Source organism: Cherax quadricarinatus, chromosome 54 (assembly GCF_038502225.1).
Source record: "Cherax quadricarinatus isolate ZL_2023a chromosome 54, ASM3850222v1, whole genome shotgun sequence".
Classification (NCBI taxonomy): domain Eukaryota; kingdom Metazoa; phylum Arthropoda; class Malacostraca; order Decapoda; family Parastacidae; genus Cherax; species Cherax quadricarinatus.
Window position 1 is genome coordinate 19,445,599 of NC_091345.1, and position 13,448 is coordinate 19,459,046.

Sequence of the window (13,448 nt, forward strand, 5' to 3'; positions counted from 1 at the left end):
CCTGAAGGTGTATCTAGGTAGAACGTGTCTGACTCACTTAAAGTGATGAAGGCTCGAACCTCCTCTACTCTTTGTATTAATGATGAATGACACACACGGATTTAATACTTCACTTAAATTGAAAATAAAATAATTTTAACTCAGGTTATTACAGCTAAGGTAATTATAAGCTAAGGTTATTACAAGGTGATTACAAGCTAAGAAATGTTAAGTGAGTTAATGTATTAGGAATTTATGCATGAACATTTCCTCAAAAATACAGTTATTAGGAATGTATAATAGGAGATTTTAACCCATATATGTTAATTATAATGATTTACCCCTATCATCGAACTATGGAAAACATTAAACCCACTGCTTGCTAAAAGTACGTCAACTGACCGAATTCAGCGTCGCCTTCCTCGTGACGCGGGTGATTGATGCGCCCGTTGACCTTGGCATTGTTCTGAAGGCCGCAGGCACCTCTGCGACTGCTGTAGGAGTTGAAGTTAGAGGAGAAGGCTCCCTGGTAAAGTTCTGGGTTGCAACACACCTCAAAAATCCCACAGTTCATGCCAGCAACACCTCCCGACTGACGCTGCAAACATGTACTGCTATATTAATGACTAAAATATTTCAGATCTGTATTAAAAAATTAAAACAAATACACTATCATTAATACAGAATATATAATATTTCTGTTTATATTCTAGACTTAAAACAAATACATAAACATTAATGCAACTATTTCTGATATTATTATTGTAACATTATTAATTTATTTATTTTAATGACTCATCTAATAAGGGCTTCTGGACAGACCGAAAATATTTGTGCTATTTCTACCATTTCAATGGTGGTCATGGTAATATAGTTAGTATATGGCTGCTCACCATTTCTGATGTAATTATACAATAAGTATTAAGATATTGATATTTATACCACTTTAATTAGTTTGAGTGACATTTACAGACTTAAAAGTTTGATTCTTATAGAAAAAAATAAGCTTAATGTAAATTTATCAATGGTAGAAATGACACAGTTCAATATACTATTTTCCGGCTCGTATAATTCTTCTTATTATTGTTTATTTATTTCCTGCTCATACTATATTTAAGTAAAAACATTTTCTTATTAAATTCACCGAGAAGATGAATAATATAAACAAATATAATACTCATGATAACGACTCAGGGATGAATAACTGGGGAGGAGACGTGTACATAACTCGTAATACTCATGATAACGACTCAGAGATGAATAACTGGGGAGGAGACGTGTACATAACTCGTAATACTCATGATAACGACTCAGGGATGAATAACTGGGGAGGAGACGTGTACGTAACTCGTCCTCTCTACCTGCTGATTAAACTGTTAACTTTCTGGGAGTCCATCACATATTTTATATCATCGAAATGCTATTTATGAGCTTTACCGTTTGTACATATACGGACTACCGACCTGTAACTCCATTTGTGAAGTACCTTAAGAAAATAAAAGTTATTAATCAAATATACCCTAGTTTAGGTCTATCTCTTGCATAGGATAATCCTTGATATTTTTTCTTTCTTTGCTCAAGTTGGATTCAAGTGAGATGCAATCGACAACTGTGAAGAAAAAGTGCAAGTTGCAGAAGAATGTGTCAAATATTTTAAATTCCCACACAAAACAAAACGTTGTCCTATTAAAATCTTGTGCTGCAGTGTGTGCTTTTTTTTCATTTTTTATTAAAAAAAAAATCCCCAGTTTGTCTTATGTTGTGTTCTGGTTGATCTTAGTTTTTGAGGGGAAGTAGAACACCATTTTGGCTTGTTAAAAGTCAATGTCTCCTCTATTATACAGTGCTGAATGACCCACACTGGTTTAATTAATACTTTACATTTACTTAAGACTAAGAACATTATCCATGACTACCTCCCTTCTTAGCTACAATGATGTGTATCACAGTACATACACCTGACACTGCTGCAGTAATAACCACTTAAAATACTGGCAAACACCAACATCAAGTGAGAACACAACACTAACATAAATTAAGGTTTAGAATATATATTGATTGTTGGTTGCTCTTTGATGCATTAAATATGAAGAAATTTGGTGTACAGCAGATCCGCAACATACATGTATTTAAACTTCACAAAAATATTATTCATAAGGCCACACTTTTCTTTTATACATAAAAAATTAGTTTAAAGACTAGACACAGGCTTGAGTATATACAACGCTGATTTATTTTATCATCGTGTTTACTTACCTAATAATGTTGAAGAGCTAGACCAAACGGTATATTATAGAGAAGTGTATATATTTCAATATATATGCTGAGAGTCACTTTAATCCCAGTTTTAGGTATTAAATTAGTCGATAATAAAACAAGTACAACACGGCCTTAATGATCATCCTGCAACCAACACGATTTATATAAATTAACCAGATTGTCAATGGAACTATTCAATTATTATTAAAAGTATTTTTTGACATTTCATATTTAAGTGTTCTGTACACATATAATTAATGTTGTACCCCAGGTTTTAACAATATAACTTGTTCGTATAATCCTCTGATGGGGAGCTGTAAAAAGAATTTGAATTATTGTTAATTGCCAGAATTAATATTGTTGTAATAACTATTCCCCTCAAGGGAGGCTCCTTGACGCTGGTGAGGGGCTCTTGACCTAAGGAATTGGATCTGTGCTCCAGTTCCTTGAATTAAGCCTAAATACCTTCGACCACTCCCCCCCAGGCACTGTATAATCCTATGGGTTTAGCTGGTTCAGCTCTTCTTTTTTTATGGTAATAATAATAATAATAATAATAATAATACGGGTTTAGCGCATCCCCGTGATTATTTTTTATTATCACACTGGCCGATTCCCACCAAGGCAGGGTGGCCCGAAAAAGAAAAACTTTCACCATCATTCACTCCATCACTGTCTTGCCAGAAGGGTGCTTTACACTACAGTTTTTAAACTGCAACATTAACACCCCTCCTTCAGAGTGCAGGCACTGTACTTCCCATATCCAGGACTCAAGTCCGGCCTGCCGGTTTCCCTGAACCCCTTCATAAATGTTACTTTGCTCACACTCCAACAGCACGTCAAGTATTAAAAACCTTTCGTCTCCATTCACTCCTATCAAACACGCTCACGCACGCCTGCTGGAAGTCCAAGCCCCTTGCACACAAAACCTCCTTTACCCCCTCCCTCCAACCTTTCCTAGGCCGACCCCTACCCCGCCTTCCTTCCACTACAGACTGATACACTCTTGAAGTCATTCTGTTTCGCTCCATTCTCTCTACATGTCCGAACCACCTCAACAACCCTGCCTCAGCCCTCTGGACAACAGTTTTGGTAATCCCGCACCTCCTCCTAACTTCCAAACTACGAATTCTCTGCATTATATTCACACCACACATTGCCCTCAGACATGACATCTCCACTGCCTCCAGCCTTCTCCTCGCTGCAACATTCATCACCCATGCTTCACACCCATATAAGAGTGTTGGTAAAACTATACTCTCATACATTCCCCTCTTTGCCTCCAAGGACAAAGTTCTTTGTCTCCACAGACTCCTAAGTGCACCACTCACCCTTTTCCCCTCATCAATTCTATGATTCACCTCATCCTTCACAGACCCATCCGCTGACACGTCCACTCCCAAATATCTGAATACATTCACCTCCTCCATACTCTCTCCCTCCAATCTGATATCCAATCTTTCATCACCTAATATTTTTGTTATCCTCATAACCTTACTCTTTCCTGTATTCACTTTTAATTTTCTTCTCTTGCACACCCTACCAAATTCATCCACCAATCTCTGCAACTTCTCTTCAGAATCTCCCAAGAGCACAGTGTCATCAGCAAAGAGCAACTGTGACAACTCCCACTTTATGTGTGATTCTTTATCTTTTAACTGCACGCCTCTTGCCAAGACCCTCGCATTTACTTCTCTTACAACCCCATCTATAAATATATTAAACAACCACGGTGACATCACACATAACTTTGGACATATTGTTTTGTGTTTATGAGCTCTGGTGAAGGCCGCAGGACCCATACGTGGACATGGGAGGTTAAAATGGCGACAAGAAGGGCAACATAAAGACAAGGTAGAGCAAGACTATTTGAAAACATCTCTCAAAAGTGACTTATTTTGCAAGTCATGATTTAAAACAATGCTCACCTTTGATAGAAAAACTTATGTAATAAATATTGCTCCTTTATATATTTGTATAACTCTCCCTGAACATACTGTATGCTTGAAAGTCACAAAACATCAGAGGTTAGTCTAACATGTGTTACGTCTATCGAATCCCTCAAGGAAGGCTCCTTGACGCTGGTGAGGGGCTCTTGATCTAGGGAATTGGATCTGTGCTCCAGTTCCCTGAATTAAGCCTGAATGCCTTCCATCCCCCCATAGGCGCTGTATAATCCTACGGGTTTAGTGCTTCCCCCTTGATTATAATAATAATAATACGTCTATCGAAAGGGCACATCTATCGAAGGTTTACATCTACCATAGCATACCTGGCAGTAGGTGGCTAGCGTCTTGCATCTGAAGTAGTAGCAGAGGCTTTCACGGAGACCAAGGAGATCGAGGGAAGGACGCCCAGGGAGGAGATACTGCTGGAGATGACTGTCATGCAGAGGAAGAGGCACCAAGCCAGCAGGGCCATGCAGTGCCGCAGACGACCCTACCTTGTCGACTAATGTCAGAGGTCGATAGGGAGAGAAAGCAGAAGAGGAGGCCGCACTAGGAGACAGGGAGGTCATAGGTAGAGACACAGAGGGATTGAGTTGCGAGAGAAACCCTTCTAAGGGTGAGGGAAACCCAACGGGAGACAGAATGGAAGCAAGGGAACCTGAAAGACCATTGGGAGATCCTGAGAGGGAAGACGGAAATTTAGATCCCAGGGGAAGGGAGGAAAGCGAAGAGGAACCTATACGAGGAGGCATTTGGAGGGGACCCCCACGATGCAAAGACGGGTGGAGGGTAGGGAATGTGTAAGGAACAAGGACTGGGTTGCTACTGTGAGTGATGTCGATAGGTAGGTTGCTAAAAAAGGGTCCGAGGAAGCGTGGAGCAGCTTCGTCGTCTTCGGAGAGACCAGAATTCTTCTCTACATTCTTCGACGATACCTTGTGAGACACACACGCTTCTACAGTTGTGGGTTTTCTAATCTTGGATTTTGCTGACTACAGCTATGTTTTAATACAGCAAGAAGCCTCCACTATAGCAGGGAATCCCCTTTACATGACATTATCGCTACAACACGGATTGGCTTGAATACTATGTACTTTTAACTGCAAAATTTTATTTATAAAAACTACACGCTATATTATACCGTATATCAATGTTATATTTTATTCATATGCGATATGTAAATAGCAAAATGACATCGATATTTACAATTACAAATCTTAATGTTATCTTAATAACAACAATAATAAACTACTGGTATAACCAAAGCAGAGTCAGCTGGGTGTGGGAACTACGGTGCATTTTCTAATTCTACGATTGGCTCTTCTACAGTGCATCTATATCTTAATAATTTAATACATAAATACGAGGAAAAGCGCACTAACAAAATACAAACACATTAAAAATATTACAGGCTCTATCCTGCTATTGCTAAATATTATACAAATTAATATAAGTGATGACATAACTATCATTTCACTGCTGAGATTCTGGTGACATGATACCAGAACAAATGTTTACGAAAAACTCGACGTAATTAAGGATTAAATTTTAAAGGGGTGTACCGGTAAGCCAGGGTAAGATCCTCTGTCAGATGGCCAAAAGTTCCAGCGGCGGGTCATCATATGACTAAGACCCACGTCAGGAAATAATTGTCCTCATTCCTGACAAATCTTGCCTAACCTAATGCGACGTAATAAATATACAAAAATGTCTGATGTTCTTATTGTCTTGTGTGTTGTCCATGAAGCTTTATTAAACGTTTAAAACTTGTTGCATAGATTTAAAGTTATTACTCAGTTAAAATGTCGAATGTTAAGTCGTGTTGACATAAAAAAAAAAGTTAATGGTGGTGATGGTACTGCTTAAGTTAATGATACCAACACCGAGGACTTGAAATGTTAGCGACACCTGCTGGTTCTGCCATCCATTTATTACGGTCTAACACCCAGGATTCATAGCCGTTAATTCTTTTAAGAAATGCCTATCAAGAACTTTGAAACATTTAATACAAACGTTAGTGAACAACAACAAAAATAACATGGGAACCCTTTGTTTTCATTTTAAATTTTATGATTTTTGTAGCAAAATAATTTGTGGAAGTGGATGGGATACGTTAAGACGAGGGTGGCGTACGTTATGACTTAGGAAAAATGCTATATTTACGTGTCGGGGAACTTGAACCCGGAATCGGGTGTGCTATTCGCCGAGGACCTCGCAGAAAACACGGGATCGGAGGGGGAGAAAGACGGAGAGAAGGATGAGGAAGCAGGTAGACGAGAATCTGGAGTTACACGTGAGGAAAGCGGAAGAGAGAAGGGAGCGGCCTTGTCTTCGAGGTCAGAGCGGCCATATGGGCTGTAGCTGGGAGAGAAGCTGTTACTGTAAAAGGAGTCGTCTTGGTCGTGGAAGTGGGTGTGTTGGTGCTGGTGGACGGTTCCCAAAGGTTTCTGGTAGCCAGAGTTGAGCACTGGCTGAGGCGTGTATAAAGGCTTGGCAGGTACATAAGGAGGGGTGTATCCTCCAAAAGCTTCGTTCTTTCCATATACAGTAGCTGGATAATAACCGCTTCCGGCGTATTGACCTGCATAGTAGCCCCCACCAGGATACGAACTTCCTCCAGGGTAATACCCCCCACTCGGGTAGTAGCCAGCGCCTAGGTAAGATCCGCCACCAGGATAATACCCACCGCTGGGGTAGTACCCACCACCAGGGTAGTAGCCACCACCGGGGTAGTAACCACCGTCTTTATGAGGATCTAAACCATATTTGATCTTATCCTTAAGACCCTTAATGGCCTCGATTCCTTTAGCATTAGGTGTTACCAACAGGTCCAGTGATGGGTTCAAGATGGGTCGTCCATCCAATTTTGCAATTTTAAATCCGACGAAAGGATTGATAGAGACGGGGCCAAGATCCAAGCCCAGGGGATTGCTGTCACCGTAGGGACCATATCCACCACCAGTGGGTAAACTACCAAAATTAACCCCAAAAGAAGGAACCAGGCCTGGCCCCTTGAAGCCGTCCAACCCACTACCAGTTAAGGGACCACCTATGGCACCACCTAAGGGATTACCGAAGGCACCACCTAATAGTCCACTAAGAAACCGCTGCAAGAAGACATTTTTATGAGAGGCAGTGGGAACAAGGTGAAACAAAATATCAAAGCCACACAGCATGCAGTGGCTACATTATATAAACATTATAATCACAAGAGTGAAAGGATGAAAAAAAAATTGTTGGTAACGAACTGTGGGTGCAAATACTGTGAGAGAAACTGCTACTGAGAGTGCTTTACAAAATCCTACTCAGCTGCTGGAGCTGCTAAAATGCGTCTAGTTATTGTGTGAGATGCCTCACTCAACAACCAGTATATTTCAGCATTGTTAGTTGTTAAGGAAAACCTATGCCAGGTAATAACTTACGGGTGTCGTCTCTTCTTTAACTTCTTCCTTAGTAGAAGCGGGAGATTCGCGTCGCGAGCGGAGTTTCTTTGCTACATCTTTACATTCTTTATAAACAACCTCTTTCTGAAACATGCAACATAACACACATGATAAATAATACTAAAAAGGTGCAAAAACCTTTACTGTTAGTAAAATTCTTACGTTAGTGAGTAGATTCCTGAGATACTGCTGGTTCACCGCCTGCTGGCTCTTAAGGTGTTGGGTCTTGTCCTGAACCAAAGCTTCTCGCTGGTTCTTAAGGTACTGTTGAGTCGTGTCCTGCATCAAAGCTTCTCTCTGGCTCTTAGGGTATTGTTGAGTAGTGTCCAGAACTAAAGCTTCTCGCTGACTCTGAAGGTACTGTCGAGTCGTGTCCTGCATCAAAGCTTCTGGCTGGTTTTTAGGGTATTGTTGAGTAGTGTCCAGAACCAAAGCTTCTCGCTGGCTTTTATGGTATTGTTGAGTACTGTCCACAACCAAAGGTTCTCGCTGGCTTTTATGGTATTGTTGAGTACTGTCCACAACCAAAGCTTCTTGCTGGCTTTTATGATAGTGTTGAGTAGTGTCCACAACCAAAGCTTCTCGCTGGCTCTTAGGGTATTGTTGAGTAGTATCCAGAACCAAAGCCTCTCGCTGGCTTTTAGGGTACTGTTGAGTAGTGTCCACAACCAAAGCTTCTCGCTGGCTCTTAGGGTATTGTTGAGTAGCGTCCAGAACCAAAGCCTCTCGTTGGCTTTTAGGGTATTGTTGAGTAGTGTCCACAACCAAAGCTTCTCTCTGGCTCTTAGGGTACTGTTGAGTCATATCCTTCATCGCAGCATTTTGCTGGCTCTTAGGGTGTTGTTGGATCGTACCCTGCATCAAAGCATCCTTTTGGCTTCTGAGGTATTGTTGGGTCACGTCATGCACCAAGCCCTCTCTCTGGTTGCTAAGGCTGGATGGATCATTCGAGTCCGCTGGGAGCTCCAAGGGTCTGGGTGTTGTGCTTGGAAGAGGTTCTTTAGACAAAGCCACTGAAGGCTTTACAGGGCCATTGGCGGGGCCCTGAACAGTCAGGGCACTGCCGACAATGTTAATATTGGGATAAGGGGTCTTCTGAAGACCTGCAAAGCTTTCTTCAAGAGTAATAATATCTGCATCGTGTATGAAGAAAGCAGAATCAAATATAGACTCATCGGGAAACAATTCTCTGCTGTGTTTTAGCGAGCGATCCTTTAAGGTCACATTTATCTGGTCTAATGAACGATCTTGTGAGGGCATAGCCATTTGATTCAGTGGGCGGTCTTGTGAAGGCACAGCTAACTGATCTAAAAAAACTTGGGTATCTCGTCGATTGCGCAGTTGGGAATTACTGTTGTTGGATAGTACCCCGTTAACCGAAGGCGAGTTACGAGGGTCCTGAAGGGCGCTCAGATCTTGCCGGGCAAAATGGGAAGGAGCAGTGGGATACTGCTGTTGTGGGCACTGGCCGACAGGGACGCAGGTGCAGGAGAGCTCCCTAGGTCGACCTTCTCCAAAGGGCTCCCTCTCGCTCCTGACGAACTCCCTGACATCATCTAAATCAGAACTGTACTCGTTAAATGGCATGCCAAATATGTCATTAAGAGGCGGTGGCAGGGGTTTCACACTCAAGTCATTCTCCTTTTCAATTTTGTAAATGGAGTTCTTGATGTTTGCGTCTTTTTTCCCCGAAGCATATGAAGCTGATGAGAAGGATGTATCAGAACTAGAAAGAAAATTTGTGTCATACCCAGTGCCCAGACTTGAAATTCCATAGCTGCTTCCTCCGGTGCCCCCACCGCCATATCCAGTGCCCAGATTAGCGCCCTCTATAATTTCATAGCTTACTCCTCCACTGCCACCACCACTGTTATCATACCCAGTGCCCAGACCAGCGATCCCAAAGTTGGCGTCTCCAGTGCCACCACCGCTGTTACCGTACTTATCTCCTGAAACAGCAACCCCAAAACTGGATCCTCCGGTGCTACCGCCGCTGTTACCATACCCATTACCTGGACTAGCAACTTCATAGCCAATTCCTCCAGTGCTTGCACCGTTGATACCATATCCGGTGGCAGGACTAGCGACTCCATAGAGACCTCCTGAGCCAGCGTTTTCTAGCTTGTAAGTGTGTTGATGGATGTGGATGTGCTTGACTGTTTGCGTGTTGCCCCCAGATACCGAGGATCCGTCATACGATGCCGAGGGACCCTGTGGCCCACCATATGACACAGGTGATGGAGTGCTGTGTATAATGGAGGAAGCCTTGGGAGCACCGTACGTGGGTTCAGACGGGGCACTGGCGGTATTGTAATGGGAAGAACCACCATGGGAGGAATCACTCTGAAAGGAACCACCATGGGAAGAACTACCATGGAAGGAACCACCATGAGAGGAACCAGGATGTGAGGAGCCACTATACTTAGAACCACCATAGGAAAAGCTCCCTTGCGAGGAACCACCATGAGAGAAACCACCTTGGAAGGAGCCAACTTGCTTGGAAGTGCTGTAAGAAGAGCCACCATGGAAAGAACCACTACCCCCACCAACAGGCCTTGGGGGTGTCTCGCCGTAGGAGACGTAGCGATGCTTGTTACCGTGGAAAGTGGTGCCGTAACTGCTGCCGAGACCATGGCTGCCGCCGACGCCATAGCTGCCACCGACGCCATAGCTGCCACCGCTGCCGTGGTTATATGGGAGGGCTGGGATAGGCTTACCCATAGGCCGGATCACAACAGGCTGGATGTACCGAATCTCGTGGGGGTCCGCCGGCTTGCCGTAGTGATGGGTGGGTAGTTTGTGCCCCTTGTCTCCACACTATGTGCCAGTCTTCATGTTAGTATTATTAGTACATAAAACAAATACAGACTGGACCCGGTATCATTATGCAATATCACATGCCTTAATGATACCGGATCTTTATTAATAGCGGTTTTAATAACATATACTTTCATGTGTAACATAATCAAGAATCTGAACATTGATTATATATGTCTTGCAAACTTAAACTGAGTATTTATTTCAAGCTATGATTTCCTGAGTTTGGCAAACAAATTCTCAATAATTGCTAAATAATTAGTAAAATTCCTGGACTTCAATCTTAAATTATTTCTTACACTGATATACCAAAAGTGGCTCGAAGACTCAGATTTGAATAACATGTATTACCGTTATATTGTTCTGCAAGAGAAAGTTAACAATTCAGGTTGTGTATGACATCCTCAGGTTTGTAAAAAAAAAAAAATACAGGAAGCAAGAAAAAGATTGCTAAACAAAACAAAAGTTTCTGGCAGCGTCCTCATTGACAGAGCTGCCAGACGTAAGCTAAGATCTACATATAACTAAAAATCATCCCAGAAGAGGCCCAATTCTAATATAATCTTCAAAAATAAACTGCAATTTAATACAATTTTATGATGTAAACTAAAAAATATAATATATATACTATATATTATCAGACAAAAAAGAATCAAGGAGCATGTCTGGAAAAAGTGAAAGTGGCTGGTGTCACCCCTTCCTCCCTCCCACCATCACTGTACATATATTCTTCCACATCACTCACCCCTCTTGTGCCCCACCCATCCACCCCTCCCTTTCTCACAGTGTAGTGTCACCAAGACAACTGATATTATCCTGTTTTGTTCTCCACCATAAACAGATCCCTATATATTACTGCACATGTTTAATTACCCGCATAAGTATCCCTGGTAACTGTGTCTATCTTACACATACTCAGTCTTCGTCAAGCCATTAGTTTCTTATTATCTCAAAACCTATTCTATGTAGTCCTTTGCAACCAAACTATTCAAGTTCTATTGAAATTCCCGCGTTGCTGATCAGGGTCTAGTGAAACTTAACACTAAACGCTCGATAAAATCGTATTTGGGTCAGATGTGACTAAAGCCTGGTCTCAGACCGAGCCGTGGGGGCACTGACCCCTCGAAACCCTCTCCAGGTATGTCTGGATATAAATTAGACACATGTGCAACTCTTGGGTATCTTTATTGAGGAAACGTTTCGCCACACAGTGGCTTCAAGATTGATGGACTGACCACATCGACTCAAGGTTGAGGGACTGATTACCTCATTCTCCTCCTGTTCTTCAAGATTCTCCTTTGTATGGACTGATGAAGCCACTGTGTGGCGAAACGTTTCCTCAATAAAGATACCCAAGAGTTGCACATGTGTCTAATTTATCAACATGTCGGTTCTCTGAACCATTCATCTACAAATGTCTGGATATCCAAGAGTAAATCTTGAAATAGATTTTTTCAACAGCTCGAGCGTAATACATTCTCTCCTATCCCCCTACCTACCATTTAGTCTTTAAATCCAAAACTATGATGGTTTTAGCTATCTAACCTTCTATCCCAGAATCCTTTTTTGTGCTCTAGATATACATCTTAATGGCACACCAGCACTACGCATATTTTTCTGCTATACGATGATTCAAATCCCATTATCAGTTCCTTTTTAACAACCAACCGGGCTGTGGTTCGTACGTCAGTTTGCGTGTTGCCAGCAGGAAGATCCTGGTTGATTAGATCCTGGTCACAGACCGAGCCACGGGGGCGCTGACCCCCGAAACCCTTTCCAGGTAAACTGCAGGTAACTCCTATGTACCATCCATCCCAAGTCCCTTTTCTCACTATTCATAAATTCTTCCTCTCCCTTCTCCCATCCCTTACCGCATTCCTCAAGCCATTACCCCCTAACCTCAGTTAGATTCTAGACAGAAACAGAAGAATCTCGAGAACTGGTAGTTCGTTTTAGATCTGTCGTGTGTAGGCTGTAAGGTCTGCTATGTCTTCCTACTTACTCCCATTCCTCGGCACTCACATTAAAGCCTAGGCCAACGGAGCATAATTTTTTCTTGAGAGGACCAATGAACCTGGCTTCCGTGTCGGAGGGCGCTGCCTCTAAGGACCGTGGATCCGTGTCTGGTCCTGGGGACGCCACCTCTAAGGACCCTGGATCCGTGTCTGGTCCTGGGGAGGTTGTAGACACTGGTGACACGTACGATCCATCCTGTGTAGACACCAACTTTTTTGTGACTGAACAGATGTTCTAATTTTTAACATTGATAATCACATTTTCTATGATGGTAATTATACCTGATGATTGTTGAAATATAATTATTCGTTTATTTACATTTTATATCATTATTAATGTTGCTGACAAAGGTACATTGTAGTATTTTACAGTTTAACGCAACTCACCTCATCCACAGAAGAATACGAGGAGGAGGAGAAGGAGGTGGAGGTGGAGGAGGAGGAAGTGACGACAGAGGAGGCGGAGGCGGGGCCAGGAGCTGGAGTTTGCTCCTCCTTCCACTTCCAGGTGGCCTCCACCTGCGTCACCACCATCACCACCGTCAGCACCGCCGTCAGCGCTGACCACCGCATCATATCCTGAACCACAAAAGTCATGTCACTTTCACTCAAGTCTCACTTATGATATTAATTAAAAAAAATATAGTACAAAAAAACAGTTCATCCTCTAGGTGAAAACGAAAGCTTAGTATATAACCAAGAAAAATTTTATACTTTATTTTTCTCCAGGTATGCCTATTGGGCTATCACCTAAAATGGTATATAACCTCACATGGTTTTGATAATTAAGCATCAGTTACTACTAATAATAATATTTTTTCTTTCTCTGTTGATATTCTAGGCACCAGTACATCACCAGAGGCTCACATCAGCCTATTAGCCTCTGCAGGCAATTCTGGCTTAGCAAAACTGAGAGTGATGGCCTTCAAGAATCACAACAAAGCGTCATTACGGCCGCTTTATACAACAGATGACAGGCCTATATA

At 42.2% G+C, this 13,448-nt stretch overlaps 1 protein-coding gene across 1 annotated transcript in view; it reads right to left on the reverse strand.

The window, feature by feature from the left end:
* The window catches only part of LOC128699233 (uncharacterized), a 23,197-nt gene extending 10,162 nt beyond the window's left edge, over positions 1 to 13,035 (reverse strand). The window contains exons 1-8 of the mRNA XM_070096527.1: positions 12,850 to 13,035; positions 12,470 to 12,658; positions 7,793 to 10,447; positions 7,610 to 7,714; positions 6,351 to 7,294; positions 5,480 to 5,510; positions 4,511 to 5,179; positions 382 to 577 (exon numbers count right to left, since the gene is read on the reverse strand). Of these exons, the coding sequence (XP_069952628.1) occupies positions 382 to 577; positions 4,511 to 5,179; positions 5,480 to 5,510; positions 6,351 to 7,294; positions 7,610 to 7,714; positions 7,793 to 10,447; positions 12,470 to 12,658; positions 12,850 to 13,035 (4,975 nt within the window). The remainder of the gene's footprint in view (positions 1 to 381; positions 578 to 4,510; positions 5,180 to 5,479; positions 5,511 to 6,350; positions 7,295 to 7,609; positions 7,715 to 7,792; positions 10,448 to 12,469; positions 12,659 to 12,849) is intronic.
* Between the last annotated feature and the right edge of the window lie 413 nt (positions 13,036 to 13,448).